This window comes from Lepisma saccharinum, chromosome 1 (assembly GCF_977018435.1).
Source record: "Lepisma saccharinum chromosome 1, izLepSacc3.1, whole genome shotgun sequence".
In the NCBI taxonomy this organism is placed as follows: Eukaryota; Metazoa; Arthropoda; class Insecta; order Zygentoma; family Lepismatidae; genus Lepisma; species Lepisma saccharinum.
This window is the reverse complement of record NC_139229.1, coordinates 190,490,042-190,507,635: the sequence shown is the minus strand read 5'-3', so window position 1 is coordinate 190,507,635 and position 17,594 is coordinate 190,490,042. Positions and strand designations below refer to the sequence as shown.

Genomic DNA, 17,594 nt, shown 5'->3' with positions numbered 1-17,594 from the left:
CTCAGGTGGATATTTAAGAAGTTACAGTGTTTAAATCCGCAATTACCTGGTTTCTCCGTCTCGCGCTCCTATCTATCCCGATGTACACAAATTGACTTACCCTAATAAAACAAGATAAAACCTATATTCAGTGGTTCGAGTCGATCTTTCTGCTCACCTGAGATGGTTCCAATGCGGACCTTCGGAGTTCCCATGAAGCTGACTACAGGAGCTGAGGGAAATTAACTTTGTTTCTGCAACTGCGTCTGTCTGTTTACAGACACAGTGTCGAGCCACTCACACCCCACAATTGTGGGAACAGAAGAATAAGGAAATGCTCGATTGGTGTAAAAAGTATGACTAACGTCAAAAAGAAGATTGTGGGAACGTAACAGATCTTTCTAAGCTGTGTCGAAATGGGCAAATAAAACCTTGATTCAATAGATTCAGATAATGATGGTTAGGTACTGAGTGCAGCAGCGTTCAAATATAAGATCCAAGATAAGGATTTGAATATTGGATCCAGGATTCGAACACCCATCCAAAGTTATGTCATCTCGGTTTGTTTGCATGTGTAGTGATTTTTTTTCTTTCTTTTCTTTTCAGACTGGAGAGTGGAATTGGCTACTGGGTGTTCGCAGTGAAATGCATGTTGCCACTTTTGTGTGAAAACTCCCATAGCTTTCTAACAACATTTAGCATATCCAAAATAAGAAACTCACCTTGTTGAGAACAGGCCTGGTAGATAGAACATTGTACAAAGTTTCCAAAGGGTGTTCCCTTTTTAGTTGATTTAAGCAGTGTGTAGCTGGCATTCTACGATCATCATAAAATGGTGGAGACATCCAGTGGTCATAGTTTGTTTGCACTAAATACCAGGAACTCTTATTTGTATGCAACGAATCCTCAAGTCTCCATATATCAAAACCTTTCCTGTATCTCGTAATTATACTTGCCTAAAATGTAAAAGTACACACGTTTGTCAATGAAAGTTAATAACTGTTTAATATGAAAGTAACAATTTAACTCTATATTTCTTGAGACTCAAATAAATTTACAAGAATAACAGAATATCAATTTAAAAGCAGAACAAGAAATTCCTATGGATGACAATCTCCACATGCAACTAGAGTGGAGGCTCAATTTGAGATGTTTCAGGGGACCAAGCTGAAAAAACTCAAAATACAGGAAAATGCAAAATTCTGGAGAATTTTTTACAACATTTTGCTACGTTACGATCATCAAGATTGAATGTATAATGCAGGAAAATGAAAACCCCGAAATGTAAAATCGGGGTTCCACTGTATACCACTTCTGGACAGGCGCACATGTTTCATCAGTCAATGGGCAGCCATGATGTCTGGTACACCTCTCCTCTTTCTCTCGATTCTTTTGTACCTTGTCTCCTTACTTTTTAAGGAATAGGTTGTTGGCCTATTTTTTTGTGGAACAAAGCTTTCAGGTACATGTCTGTTATATTAAAAGTTTTTTTTTTTTATTATGTCAGTTTATACATGAGAGCACTAACAAGAGGTGGTAATGCTTTGTAATCAAGGGGTTATGGGTTTGATTTGCCTGGAAGTACATTGTACAGTAGTTGATATCACACTTTAAACTGCATGTTTGGTCCCAATTAGCCAATCTGAGCGTAAAGTGGACTTCAAGCAACTAGCACTAACAAAAGCTAGTATTCCAGAATGTAAATGTATCAGAGTTAAGAAATTCAAAATTAATGACAATGCCCTGGCTTCTGCACAAATTTATATTCAGTAGAAAAGAAAAGCAAAACAAAGATACACATATTCAGTGTTTCAATAAAATTACAAATTTATAAAATATTTTTGACTTTATCCAGTGGAAAGTGAACTTATAATTACAATAAAACACCAGTAGTAATTTAATTGAAACCATTTACATTTCATACACAATGGCCTTTTTTTGTGAATCTCCTTATGTATAATTTCCATGATATTTAGGTTGTGAGTGTCACAGAGCATTTTGTGACCTTGCAAGATACTTGGAATTTCAGGAATGCATTGGCTGATATTGGTAACTGAATTCAAGATACTTCTCAATTACCTTATTTGATGTTTTCTGAAGCAGACAGTACTTTTACTAATAACGTATTTGTTCAACTTTACAATAAAATAATGACATTTGAAGTTAATGCTTACCTGCCTTGATTTGTTTCCTCCCAAAATAAAATAAACAGGTGCAACTAAGGGTCTTTTGGCCAGCAACTTTTGGGCAGTGATGTAACCTGTAGTGTTCTCAAAAACTTCCCTTGTCAAAAATCCCAACCAATTCTGATGCCGGAGTCCAGCAATCCATTCCAAGATTCCTACATAACCTCCATTCGCCAGAAATCTCTCGTTTACTGTCAGTGTGAAATGGTGCTGCAATAAGAACATACTGTTAAGTGTGTGTTGTTTCACAGAAATACATTTATCATTTAAAATATTACTACAAGAGATATTAACACTGTATTTTTGCATTATAAAGCATGTTGATTTATTAACTTTATGTTAGGCATTTAAGATAGTTGTACCTGGCACTTACTGCTGATAAACCTCCTACCAAAATCATCTTGCAAGACTTTTTTATAAATCTGAAAAAGTACCACTAACACAGCAACTAACTACATGGCAGTTAGAAAACTTTTACAGTAATAATATAATAATATATCATAAATAAACATCATAATATCCATCTTTTTATCATTTTGACCATTGATTGGTAAAGGGGTGTAAAGGATGAGAGAGAGAGGAGATTGTTCGAGCTTCTCCACTATTAATTGCTGGCATAAGATGATGTTCATTTCAAAACTTAATTTATAGCTTTTTGCATATTATTTCTGCTCACCATGCAAAAGTGTGTCATTTTTTTCTTATTTGCACCACTGATATATACCACCAATATAATATTTTTTTACCACCCTTCTAAGTTTTTATTTACCATAAATTTGTGTCGCTAGTAATTATAAATATATATCATGGGTCAAAGATTTATAATGAAAAATATAAAAATTCTTGTTTCTTTTTTTTTTGTTTTATTAATCAAATTTAGGACTGTGTATTTTCCAACAGTTTAAATCCTATCAATAGTATACATATTGTAAACTTGCTGTAATTAGCAGCTGAGCATCAAATACATTAGCTGAATATAAATTAATGGAAAAAGATGCTGTGCACTCACTTTACGTTACCTTGGTTTTATATTGCATTCCATTTATTAGCATATTTGCTCAGATTTGTACACACAATTCTTAGCAACTTCACCTGTTTCCTGGTAAAATTACAGTTTGGATGTCATGAAATATAAAGGAAAGTAGAAAATGTGTTGCATCCTTTCCAGACAAGTGGTATTCATGTTAACATCATGATTACATTATGGTGTACACCCTGATAACAATTAACTTGAGCGAGACTCCCCTCACCCCAAGATTAATGTAGTCCCAATTTTTTTTTATGCATTTTCTTCCTGTAGTCAGATATACTCTGTCCAGCCATGGTTCGTAGTCCACCTATTGCGTCACTGTACTGTTAACTAATTCCTGTCAGCAGATTACAGTGTCTTACAATTTGAAAATAATCTGTCAGATTTTTAGAAATACATTTACAGTATATACATATTGTGCTCACCTGCTTTACCCCAGTAAGAATTCCAACATAACCTGCAAAATTTATTGACTGAAAAATGGTCTTGTTGTTCCTCACAAAATCAAGTTTTACAACCAATGGCTTGAGATTTTCAGTGGTTAGCCAAGTTTGATTTTTAGTGTCCCACCTAGTAGAAAAAGGTATATTTTTCATTAAACTGTAGTGTTGCTTATCTTTATAAATGCACGTAATAGGTACATGTACTTTGTTGTTAAATCCAAGGGAAAGAAAGGAAAATTATCACTTTCAGTAATACTTCCGAGGGGAAATGACAACTGATCTGTGAATACCAGCCTCCTACTGGTATTGGGAACAAGTTATTCCTTCTTAGACCATGGCATCGAACAAATAAGCAGAAGAATTAAAATTAAGTTATCTAGGATTCTGAAATGCCTGTTCTATAGCCAAACAAATAGATGTTGGCCAGAAAACCATTTCCAAATGCATTCATATTGAATTGTGTTGTTGTGCCTCTTGCTTATTTAACATTCCTTCTCAATCATTTACCAACCTCCATGGTGGAGTGGTTAGCACATCATGCTATGAAGCCAGAGAGGTTCCAGGTTCGAATCCCAGCTTGGTCATGGGTGTTCTTTGTGAGTGTTCGTTTGTCAATTTCATCATATATCACTCATTCTCATCATTGTATTTAGCCAAAAGTGGCAGAAAAGTGAAGTATAATAAACCAGATCAATCAACTTCTCTATCTTCTAGGTTAATTGCATTGATCCGATTCGATGAGTCTCTTTCGAGGACTTTGTATGGCACCGAAATATTTACCCAAACCAAATTTATTTTACTATGCAACTTTAAACATACCAAGCAGATATCTACCTGTAGAAAAAACTCAGAAAAACTGCGAAATCAACACAGCCTCCAACCTGACCATCTCCGATTCACATGAAATTTGGGGAGTTGAAACTATGCATGGAACTTAGTAACTATGAAAATTTTTAGTCTCGTGCGTCTTGTAATTGTTAAATTATTCAATGTCAAAGTTAGCAGAAATTGCCCTTTTTGAGCTTGCTTAGCTATACTAAATGTGCTGTAACTCCGCCACTATTTCACCTAGAAAGCTCAAATAAAGCTTATTGTACAGGGAATTGAACAAGCTTTCAAGTGATATATAACAAGCCCACCTTTCGATAAAAATATAATTTTGTCACGTGACCTTGACTTTTGACCTTGAATATCTCAAAACATGTCATCACCAAAAATTGTGAAAAAAATATATTTCGTCCCTCATGCCATACTCTAAAACATATCAAAAAATCATTCTGGGACTGCAATGGGATTAGAAGATACAAAATAATATGTTTAACTATGTGACTGATAAAAGCCTCATTACATGAACTATGACGAGTCAAATGTCCTTTAACACCCCCTACAAAATGTAAAGGGAGTTAGCCTGGTCATGAAAGAAATAGGTTAGGCACAGGGAGATCTCCAGCTGTGTGTGTCAAGCGCAGGTCCGGCATATTGTTGACCGCCATATTGAATTCAATGTAAACATTTCAAAGGAAAGTGGGTGATGTGAAATATCAAATCAGGCTAGAATTTCACGAGAAATGAAGGACCAAAGGTTTTTCCAACTTATTTTTAGGCAGCAAAACGTTATATGCATATCGTTCACTTACGATATATGCACATAATAGTGTTGTCAATATTCCTGTGAGCACACTCGTTGACGTCTCTCACACTCACATAGAACATTTGGCAATGTAGCATGTGCAACATCGCAAGCAGCAACTATGCCTTCTCTCAGATGGTCAATATCAGGGACTTTTAGTGCATGCACCATTCTCTTCAAATGTTTCTGAAGGTAAAAGTCCTCCTAAGATGTTAGATCTGGAGAATGTGCAAGCCTTTTAATAGATCCCCATCTGCCCATCAATCTACCTAGAAATTTACCATGAAGAATGTTCACATGGTGTGGTCACACACTGTCCTGTTTCAAAACTCTGGAAAAGTGCCATACCCCGTAAGCAAGGATGAAAAACATGTTCACTTAACATAACACATCCAAGAAGCCCTCACCATTTAAGGTTCCGTTGTTGAATATGGACCAACCCTTCCCGTTCTCCATACACTATACCACATCATTAGCTTACCAGCAACAACCATTCGGCTGGGATCTGTCTACTGTAGATTATCAAATCACAGGTATTGCGTATCATTTTTATTAACTTTACTGGGAACATAAAAATTAGCATCGTCACTGAAGAATTTTTCATTCCAAAGGAAGTGCCACGCAATTGTTTGAGATACTTTTCCCAATATTCATCAACTATTCAAGTATTTGGTGAATGTTGCTGATTAAAATCATATGCAATGGTGCGTATACTTCTTTCTGTCTCAAGATGTCAGCGTGATCTCGACGAGTTCCTAACACGTTAGGAGCATTCTTAATTCTTTGTTTCTAACACCTCATAAAGGAGAAAATTATTACAAGCATGCAGTAATAACGTTTTGCTGCCTAAAAATAAGTTGGAAAAACCTTTGGTCCTTCATTTCTCGTGAAATTCTAGCCTGATTTGATATTTCACATCACCCACTTTCCTTTGAAATGTTTACGTTGAATTCAATATGGCGGTCAACAATATGCCAGACCTGCGCTTGACACACACAGCTAGAGATCTCCCTGTGCCTAACCTATTTCTTTCATGACCAGGATAACTCCTTTACATTTTGTAGGGGGTGTTAAAGGACATTTGACTCGTCATAGTTCATGTAATGAGGCTTTTATCAGTCACATAGTTAAACATATTATTTTGTATCTTCTAATCCCAATGCAGTCCCAGAATGATTTTTTGATATGTTTTAGAGTATGGCATGAGGGACGAAATATATTTTTTTCACAATTTTTGGTGATGACATGTTTTGAGATATTCAAGGTCAAAAGTCAAGGTCACGTGACAAAATTATATTTTTATCGAAAGGTGGGCTTGTTATATATCACTGGAAAGCTTGTTCAATTCCCTGTACAATAAGCTTTATTTGAGCTTTCTAGGTGAAATAGTGGCGGAGTTACAGCACATTTAGTATAGCTAAGCAGGCTCAAAAAGGGCAATTTCTGCTAACTTTGACCTTGAATAATTTAACAATTACAAGACGCACGAGACTAAAAATTTTCATAGTTACTAAGTTCCATGCATAGTTTCAACTCCCCAAATTTCATGAAAATCGGAGATGGTCAGTATCTGTGTTGATTTGGCATATACTATTTTGTTTATAATAATTGCAAAGACAATCAATCCATTATGACACTTGTGAATCCTTGTTGCTTGATTCCATACATCATTTATGACAACTGTGAGAGCGATAGCTTCAGAATGATGACTGAACCTATCAGTGTTAAGATGGTTGAAGCTGAGCGTGAGCAAGTCATGAGCTCAACCATCATTGCATGTTGCGTTGTGAGGCAGCAGAACTGGATGTTCTCTTCACAGCTCTAACAGAATTAGTTCTGCTTCTTTCTGCATCATATATCCCAATGACCCTGTCATTTGCAGTAGCTGCTGATTGCATTCCTTGCTAGACGTAAACCATGTGGATGATTCTTGGTGCAGTTACCACACTGAAAGTGAGAACATTGTCTGGCATCGGTTGAGTTCTGAAGTTGATAGTCGCTGCTCTGTCTCGTTTGGCCCAAGTGTGAACTTGTCGAAGGGCCTGTGTGACGTTCTGGATTCTTCCATATCAAATTTGAGTTGGTAGCGAATTGTACGTATTCGAAAATAATTTCACTTCTAGCTCTAATAGCTCACAATGCGATGCAATTTCTTGACATTTAGCAAATGAAAGATCACTTTCAGACAATAATCTTTTTCGAATAGAATCTGAACATGTGCCAACGATGAATTGTTCAACAAGTGCCTCATCTAAATATTGGTCATACTTACATTTGACTGCTTGTAGTTAGATTCTTACCACGGATTGAGTTTGTTTGGGTCTGAAGTGCTGAAACATTTTATCGTGAATGATAACATATGATAGATTATAGGGCATTTCAGGAGCCGTAATATTGTGAAGTACTTGGAAAGTTTTAGGACCAATGACTGCTAATAGAACTGCGGCTTTTCTTTCACTTGCAACATTCTGGGTGAGACCAAGTTGATCAAAATGCATGAAATAATTCTTGATATCTTCATTTTCTTCAACAAATTCACTGAATGTTATGTTGAGAGTTATTCTGTTGAAACTTCAGATTACATTAACTGAAAGAAATCACTTGAATGTGTGAAAGTTACAATGTGTAACTGGAACTTGCTTTTGCAAGAAAATGAACAAACTTAATCGTTACTTGTAAGACACTCTCTTGTTGATTTGCTACATGAAATATTTTTTGACACTATTCTGTGCCAATAAGGTCATGTTGATGATATGATGAGAATCCTTCCAACCTGCTGTCTGCAGTGCCAAAATGATAGGTTCGAGTGAGGGACATGGTAATACAGGATACTATTAGCAGAATAAGATGATGATGATGATGATGATGATGATAACAGTCAATGAACAAACAAAATATTTAATTGAAAGCTGGATGAATGTCTGAAACATTCATGTACAATGAAGCACAGTACAGAAAGATATACACAGATTATATCTGTTTATGGTTGCTCTTCTTCTAGCCGTGAAGGCCAAACCTAGTAGCCATGTACTGGTCTGCATCAGAGAGTTTGTGTGGTGACACACCGTGGATATTGTTTATAATATGTTGATGGGGACAGATGGTAATTAGATCAAATACATACAAGAATGGATACAAAGGCCAGGACTTCAATCCGGGCCCTTGGAAGACAGATCCTACATCGAAGGAAAAAAACAAAACAAAAAACAACGTGCTTGGCCAGCAAGATACCAAAAAAGTCTGTTATAAGGCCATTCTATCAGTTAAGCTAATCACTACTGGACCTGTCTCCATTTACAGTTGAATCTGAACCACATGTGAGCCCTTGATTACTATGCAAGAGAGCCACTACACTATTGAGGACACTCCTTCCACATGTCAAGTGCAGTGCTCTTGTCTGTCTCCTTATATGTCCATGAGATTTCTTCCAAGCTCTCTTGCATGCACACATGCACTCTCTTTTAATTATGACAAGGATAAAGTAATATAAACGAGAATACAAACATGTATTCAGAACTTAAAACTCATTACATGATACCTTACCCTATGTTTCTAGTTACACCATATTCTCACCCTCTCCAGGTTAACTGACACAATGATAATGAAACATGAAGTGTGGAAATACGAAACACTCAATATGCTGACCAAGGCAGAAATTTATTTTATTATAAAACATAAACTAAACGTAACATTTCAACCTTCTAGCAAGGTCTTCATCAGACTCTGCACCAAGTACAAATGTAACAAGGTACAAAACAGGATGATATGTATACACAAACATTACTCCCCTCCAGACTATTAGAAATTTGTTCTGGAAAATTCTAGCAGGTGGCTTTCCCTTGTCAACTGTACTTTCACCTAAAAGAAAAAGGAAGTGAAATGTAAAGAATGTCAGAGTGTGTGTACATAGGAGAAACGAAAAAGAGGCTGAAAGACAGGTTGAAACAACATAGGGATGATGTATGACTTAAGAGAGAGAGAAATGCGATATTTAAACATACGAGAAAAACAGGACATGACATAGAGTGGGATGAGGCTAAGCAGATAGCAAGGGAAAAGAGAATACTAGTGAGAAAATGGAAGGAGGCCAAGGAAATAGAGAAGAAAGGTGAAGAAGACACAATGAACTGGAATGGGGGACTGAAGATAAACAAAGAATGGAAGAAGGTGTTAGAAAGAGTGGAAAGGACAAGAGAGAAAGATGAGAGAAGAATGAAGGATGGAAGAAAATATGTTTAGCCTTTTAGGTGAAAGTACAGTTGACAAGGGAAAGCCACTTGCTAGAATTTTCCAGAACAACTTTCTAATAGTCTGGAGGGGAGTAATGTTTGTGTATATATATCGTCCTGTTTTGTACCTTGATACATTTTTACTTGGTGCAGAGTCTGATGAAGACCTTGCTAGAAGGTTGAAATGTTACGTTTAGTTTATGTTTTATAATAAAATAAATTTCTGCCTTGGTCAGCATATTGAGTTTTTCATATCATGGAAACAAGGTTTAATGGTGTTATAAGTGGAAATACGCAGTAACAAACACACATCCATGCCTTAACCCATTTTTGAGCTTAAAATGCATGGTCTCGAATACGTTATGCCACAGAAGCCAACTAAGAGAGCATAGTATGAATACTGCCATGGAGAGTGTGAACACGAGATGTCAGTGGAATTAAGATGGTCGGAAAGCTGCTATTTAAACATAACAATGAATGGACTCTTGGAAATCAAGGTTACAATGTACTACTTCAGTGGAATATGGGATGACCTAATAAGTAATTTTGTCCACTCAAAGTAGGTTAGAGTTGGGTTTTTTTAAAGTTCACTTTATGCACAGTAAGGCTAATCGGGACTGGACCTACAGTTTAAAGTGGGATCCGAACTACTATTTGCCTCCACCAGGTATCGAACCTGGGATCCCTTGATTACAAGGTGACAATGCAACGACTGCAACATCCGAGAGGCCCTAAAAGTAGGTTAGAGATTAGTACATGAGAAGTATATCATAATTACACCCTGCGTGTTCTTACATACTAATTTTCCAAATACTCGCCCCATGAGACTCTAACATTACAATAATGACTGGCTTCCATATTGTATTCTTACTGGAGAAAACAACATATAACCACTTTGCTACTTACCCTAAGAAGAGACCAAAATCAAGATTTCTCCCATGATACAATCTGCCATCGGTTCCTTCAACAACTATAGATGTGCACAGACTAAAGAACTCATAGAAAACATTGAAAAGCAGCACTTCTCCTAGAGTAATATTTGTGGTATCTGAAATTCCCTTCATTTCATCAGCAAATGGATATGGTAGTGTTTTGGATAGATAGGGAAGAAATCTATCTATCAGTTTAAATACCACATCACCAAATAATCCGGCTGTGTACTCCTTAATGTTCACAAGTAATCTATTTATCTGAGAAAAAATAAAATAATAATTTAATTAACTTAGGTGTTAAGCTTCACAAATGGCAAACCAAATTATTGCACTTTAATAACTTTTTAACTGTGCACATAAATCTATATTACATGAAAAGTAAATTTTCATATCCAAATTTGGAATGGAATAAAATAGTATTTTTGTAAATTTGTAGGGATGGACTGATAAGAAATTGTAGCCAATACTGATAAAGTGCCGATATAAAATTTACTGATACTGATATTCTACCGATCCAATATAAGATTCCAAATGGCCCTTGAAGACCTGAATGATTCATTGACCTCCTTAATAAGTGTGTTTTGAGATGACTGCAATGCAAAAGAAGTTACATATTGACACATTTACTTCTTTAAAAAAGCAGGGCATGGAGATTATCCATAAAACTTATAACAAAATGGCAAAATTTTGCACTTAATTATAAGATATTTATAGATATATCGGATCGGTAAAATAATTCATAATTCTACCGACAAACCAATACACCGATATGCCTACAGCGGCCAATACCGATTAGTCTGCCCCGTCTCTATAAGTTTGTAATACAGACTAAATAATTTTAAAATGTGACAAATTTATGAACAATTCAGACATAAAAATGCTGAAGTTTAGTAGATGTGGGACATCATGAGGAGCAGTTCTGCTGTGCTTTACACTGTGCCATGAAGACACACAAAGGATTCACAGGTAGGGTTCCATACATTCTCGACCACTACCATAGAGGGATCACACTCTGACCACCTTCGTCACCTCCCTCCACTCAACACCTACCAATGAGAGCCTGGGTGTGTGCTATACCTTTTTGTGTAGATGTAAGACATTCATGTTCATATATTTACTTTCACGCGCAAAAAAAAAAAAATTGGTAACAAATATGATTTACTCACATCATCCTTCTTGTCCTGAACTACTTCATGCCATCTTATATTTGGAGGCAAATCGAGATTTATCTTGTATGTAGGAATCCTGTCCCTGTAAAAACAATAAGAAATATATTGTTTCCACACAGATTAGAATTGCCACAAATATTTCTTTCACATACAACACATAAATAGAACTTTTAAAAGTACTCTACTCTAACTGTAAGGAAAGTTGACGTAAATTTGCTCAAAACTTACATTGGATACCATACCCATACTCATAAACAGCCACGTACATATATTTCAGGGGGGGAGCACTCAAACCAAGTATATCAGGAATTATAATAATGTTTAAATTAAAATGATTATATTAAATTATAATATAATGCTCATTAAAATACATAAATCAATTAATATGGTATTATTAATACATGGACAGTTTAAAACACTGTGTAAGGATAGATATAATAGCACGAATTCATTATCTAGCTTACCTGTAGTTAATTTGCATAAAAACAAGTGCCCTGGCAAAGAAATTAATGTCAAATAGATGCAGAATTGATTATTTATTGAATAACAAAAAAGGATGTTAGATCCAGTCCACAAAAAGTAAAGTTTCCGATTAATATTTTATGCACATTACCATATTGTGCTAGCATAAATTGTTGGTACTGTCCTTCAAAGTTGTATGATCCCAATATAATCCTTGCCTCCCAATAAGTTCAGAAGAAATTAATAACCATCATTTTAGTACCTGGTAAGTCTTTCAGGGTGGGTGAAGTCTGGGCCTCCTGGACCCCCCCCCCCCTTCCCTAAATACATCCTTGCTCATAAATGAATGCAAATACTTCTACCTTCACATGACCTTCAAAAAACTCCAGCATTGAATGGTGGATCGAAACCTAGACTGTTGAGGTCAACCTTAGTTGGGAAAACCTTGTCTTTATATTCTTACGAAATTTGGACCCCCAAATAACATTTAAAAATACATTGTGTCCTGCCAATATCAGTACATATGAGAAAAATCTTACCTCAGGGGCCATTTTAAGGAACAAAGTCTGTCAATTTTTCCTCCCTGAATATAAGTAGCATGCCAGGAAAATTATAAAGCTGGGTGCCTATTAGCAGTCAGGTCATTATTTGGAAAATCTCAATGCATTTTACTTAAATTAAGAAGATAAGGTGGAATCAACTCCATCCTAAGCTTACTTTTAATTTTACATAGCATGTCATCTAATGTAGTGGTCCTTTAAAAGTATACATATATATGAATACACACCTTTTTTCTGGAGGGTAGGCATGCATTTCACATTCTCGAAACTGAAATTAGAAAAAAAAATAGAATAAATATATTTCTGACTGTATATACAAGATCTACAAGGAATATTAATATCAAAAGATGCAATTATGATAGTACATACATGCACCTAAGCTGCATTATTAATTTTGGATTTTTTTAATCTTTTTTTAAAATTTCTGTCTGCTATTTAAAGCACCATTACCTAGTACTACAGGTATTACTTAATATCACAATTATACAATAGGGTCATTCCAAGTGAAATCACCCAGAGCAGGTTGCATCGTAGTCATGGATTTGCTTCATTTTTTTTTTTTTAATAATAGATACTTGGTCCAAAATGACAAATATGTATTATTAGACTTGTCCAACAAATACGTCGAAAGTTACGAATTTTTGAAAAATTGAAGATTGTCAGAAATTGGGTGGATGAACGAACGCACCATGTGGCATAAAACATGTCTGAAACTATGTGGAGTATTGTGATGATTTAGGTATTGTTGGAGAGGAGGAGGACAGTCCTAACAGAAAATGACTATATTACCACTCTTACCTACTCAGAAATTAGAAAAATCTTTAAAGAAAGTAATTTGTTGTGATAAAAAAAAGACACTCAATTCAGGTAATGTTTGATAGGGAGTCCCAGGTTTTGCCACAATGAAAATTGTTACACAGCACAATCAATACATGTCCAACATAATATTAAAAAATCAGAGAGGTAACACTTTTCATAGTAAAAATATCACAGGTTTCAGTATAGAATGTATGATCCAATTTTCCACTGGCATACATTATTTTTTTTTTACAAATGGCCCTAAAACACTCACAAATTACCACTAATGTGAGTACACATAATATTGTTAGAAATGTTGAATAAGTCCCATACAGCACACAAAGTTTCAGACATATTTCAGAAATATTACAATATTTCATTAATGTTTCTAACATTCTGGTTTCGCGTTGACATTACAGAAAGCATGACATGAAGTCCCAGTTTTGTTTCTGAAACATTGGAATGTTATAATTTCATTGTCTAGTTTCTGCAACGTCTCATTTTTCTTACATCTCTGAGAAATGTTTCAGAGACATTTCCGCAACGTTGGATTCGGTCATCATGCATGCGTGGCGGCCATCAGGGACATTTTCTGCGGCGGCCATGTTGTTACCTTCAACGCTGACCGGGAGTCGTGCACATCTTATGAAGAATAATGTTGTTTATTGCGTGGTAAGTTGAATATTATTAATGCCAAAGTGTGTTTAATTGTGTTATACTTATGCACGCTATATATTTAATCCGTGTTGTATAACGTGTGTGAAAAAGTGAGTGGAAACAAGGCAGTTCAAGCCAGTGTTTAAATAAGTATTTTGTTTTGTTTGTTTAATTAAAATATGTGGACGTAAAGAAGCACTGAACTTCTCCACTTCATGAAACTATAATCGCGAGAAATAAGTTGTCTACGTTGTGTGTAGTGAAAAAGTGAATGGTCGAGACGCAAAGTATTTCCCTGCATGTTTTTACTGTTAAAAATAGCTATATAGTTCTCGTTTACGGTATATGACCCCACCCCCCGTAAATTTTGCACAAAGTTTGTCCTCTTTTTTTAAAAAAATGTTGTTTCTCACTTCCCTGTGCGTAGAATACCACGTAAGTTGTTACGTTCAGAGCCTCTATCTAATACAAATTACGAATCAACTGATTTGTTCTGTGACATCGTTACGTAATGTAAGTCTACGGCAGCACCACAGGCACGGTCATACTTGTTAGATCAGCTCTCGATTGGTTGCACAAGCTATCAAGAATAAAATTATCCTCTGAAAAAACCTTTAATAATACCTCAAATGAACATAGCAGTCATAATCAAAATTCTGTTTACAATGAAGTGCAATTATAAACAAAACAAACATGATGCTGGCTTAAAAAAAAAAACACAGCCCTCTGAAAGTGACAGTATGCCATGACTACTAGTAGTGTCACAGTGCCATGACTAGACAGTGTATATTATAAAAGAATGACAAGCTATGCCAGGCTATCAAGCTAGTGTTTATATAAGTATTTTGACCTGTCTCATTATCCACTATAATGTGAGAAATTCTTGTGATGAAATACATGTAAAATCAGAAGAGATTTTATTGTATACTTTCATCTTTTCATGCTCCTTATCAGGTCAGGTAGATAATATGCAAAGCTAGCTTTTCCTATATTTCCAGCCATCAATCACCACATGGGTAATTTTTGTGTGACAAAACTAAATTCCTAATTATATTTCTCTCTTAATCACTTGTTAGGTTACTCACTTATGTTAATAATCTCTCTCTTTCTCTCTCATGTAGTCTTGTATAGTTTTGTTTCTCATGAGGCTTGTCATGCCCTCCATATACTATATTCATAATTAGGTAGGTAGAATTATAGATTATTGACAAGAATAAAATAAAAGGTTAAAATGTAATTATGATGCTGCACGATTGCACAAGTTGCAGATGTTGTGTTTAACTTGACATGCTAAAAGAAAGATGAAACATGAATTTTTTTGTACGGAATGCCCAGGAATTTTTAAAAAAGTAGATGGAAACACTGATTTTCACTAATATTAACGATTTGGATGTTACATGACATATTGAGCATTCACTAAAACCTTTATGCTAGTTCTGAGCAAATAATATGAAGTAAAAGCAATTTTTCATGCCAAAATTCAATCTGTTTTACGGCATTCTCCGAGGTTACATTTATAAAAAAACTGATTGGTGCTGACATGAAGAATGTAAATTCTTGATGTTGCTTTGCAATTTTCTTCAAGGCTATGATGTTTATGACTCCCACAGTTAGTTTTTATGCAGATTTAGCAGTAATTGAGTATTTTATGGCTGATTTAAGATTAGTTTCTTTCGCAAGAATGATCATTTTTTGACAAAATTTGGATTTCAAGTTACAGTAATTCAAAACTATGAAACAATACAAGTTTAATATACTAGATTTGGGTCATTTGTGGCTCAATTGTTATTATTAAGTTTGAATAGGTAAAAAATTGGTAATATTTAGTTGTTTTTGTGCTAAAAATCTATTCAATCATCATTTCTTTGTAATTAGGTAGGTAGAATTATGGATTATTGACAGAAATGAAATAAAAGGTTAAAATCAAATTATGATACTGCACGATTGCACAAGTTGCAGATGTTGTATTTAACTTGGCATGTTAAAAGAAAGATGAAGCATGAAATTTTTTCTGCGGAATGCCGAGGAGTTTTCTAAAAAAGTAGATGGAAACACTGATTTTCACTCATATTAACGATTTGGATGTTACATGACATATTGAGCATTCACTAAAACCTTTATGCTAGTTCTGAGCAAATAATATGAAGTAAAAGCAATTTTTCATGCCAAAATTCAATCTGTTTTACGGCATTCTCCGAGGTTACATTTATAAAAAAACTGATTGGTGCTGACATGAAGAATGTAAATTCTTGATGTTGCTTTGCAATTTTCTTCAAGGCTATGATGTTTATGACTCCCACAGTTAGTTTTTATGCAGATTTAGCAGTAATTGAGTATTTTATGGCTGATTTAAGATTAGTTTCTTTCGCAAGAATGATCATTTTTTGACAAAATTTGGATTTCAAGTTACAGTAATTCAAAACTATGAAACAATACAAGTTTAATATACTAGATTTGGGTCATTTGTAGCTCAATTGTTATTATTAAGTTTGAATAGGTAAAAAATTGGTAATATTTAGTTGTTTTTATGCTAAAAATCCATTCAATCATCATTTCTTTGTAATTAGGTAGGTAGAATTATGGATTATTGACAGAAATAAAATAAAAGGTTAAAATCAAATTGTGATACTGCACGATTGCACAAGTTGCAGATGTTGTATTTAACTTGACATGTTAAAAGAAAGATGAAACATGATTTTTTTTCTGCGGAATACCGAGGAATTTTTAAAAAAGTAGATGGAAACACTGATTTTCACTAATATTAACGATTTGGATGTTACATGACATATTGAGCATTCACTAAAACCTTTATGCTAGTTCTGAGCAAATAATATGAAGTAAAAGCAATTTTTCATGCCAAAATTCAATCTGTTTTACGGCATTCTCCGAGGTTACATTTATAAAAAAACTGATTGGTGCTGACATGAAGAATGTAAATTCTTGATGTTGCTTTGCAATTTTCTTCAAGGCTATGATGTTTATGACTCCCACAGTTAGTTTTTATGCAGATTTAGCAGTAATTGAGTATTTTATGGCTGATTTAAGATTAGTTTCTTTCGCAAGAATGATCATTTTTTGACAAAATTTGGATTTCAAGTTACAGTAATTCAAAACTATGAAACAAAACAAGTTTAATATACTAGATTTGGGTCATTTGAGGTTCAATTGTTATTATTAAGTTTGAATAGGTAAAAAATTGGTAATATTTAGTTGTTTTTGTGCTAAAAATCCATTCAATCATCATTTCTTTGTAATTAGGTAGGTAGAATTATGGATTATTAACAGAAATAAAATAAAAGGTTAAAATCAAGTTATGATACTGCACGATTGCACAAGTTGCAGATGTTGTATTTAACTTGGCATGTTAAAAGAAAGATGAAGCATGAAATTTTTTCTGCGGAATGCCGAGGAGTTTTCTAAAAAAGTAGATGGAAACACTGATTTTCACTCATATTAACGATTTGGATGTTACATGACATATTGAGCATTCACTAAAAACCTTTATGCTAGTTCTGAGCA

General features: G+C 34.6%; 1 protein-coding gene across 2 annotated transcripts in view; it reads right to left on the bottom strand.

The window, feature by feature from the left end:
- The window catches only part of LOC145977814 (acid ceramidase-like), a 42,640-nt gene that overhangs the window by 12,607 nt on the left and 12,439 nt on the right, over positions 1-17,594 (bottom strand). For both annotated transcript variants that reach the window (XM_083110137.1, XM_083110132.1), the window contains exons 3-8: positions 12,848-12,888; positions 11,596-11,680; positions 10,404-10,687; positions 3,621-3,765; positions 2,154-2,375; positions 702-935 (exon numbers count right to left, since the gene is read on the bottom strand). In XM_083110137.1, coding sequence (XP_082966263.1) covers positions 702-935; positions 2,154-2,375; positions 3,621-3,765; positions 10,404-10,687; positions 11,596-11,680; positions 12,848-12,888 — 1,011 coding nt within the window. The remainder of the gene's footprint in view (positions 1-701; positions 936-2,153; positions 2,376-3,620; positions 3,766-10,403; positions 10,688-11,595; positions 11,681-12,847; positions 12,889-17,594) is intronic.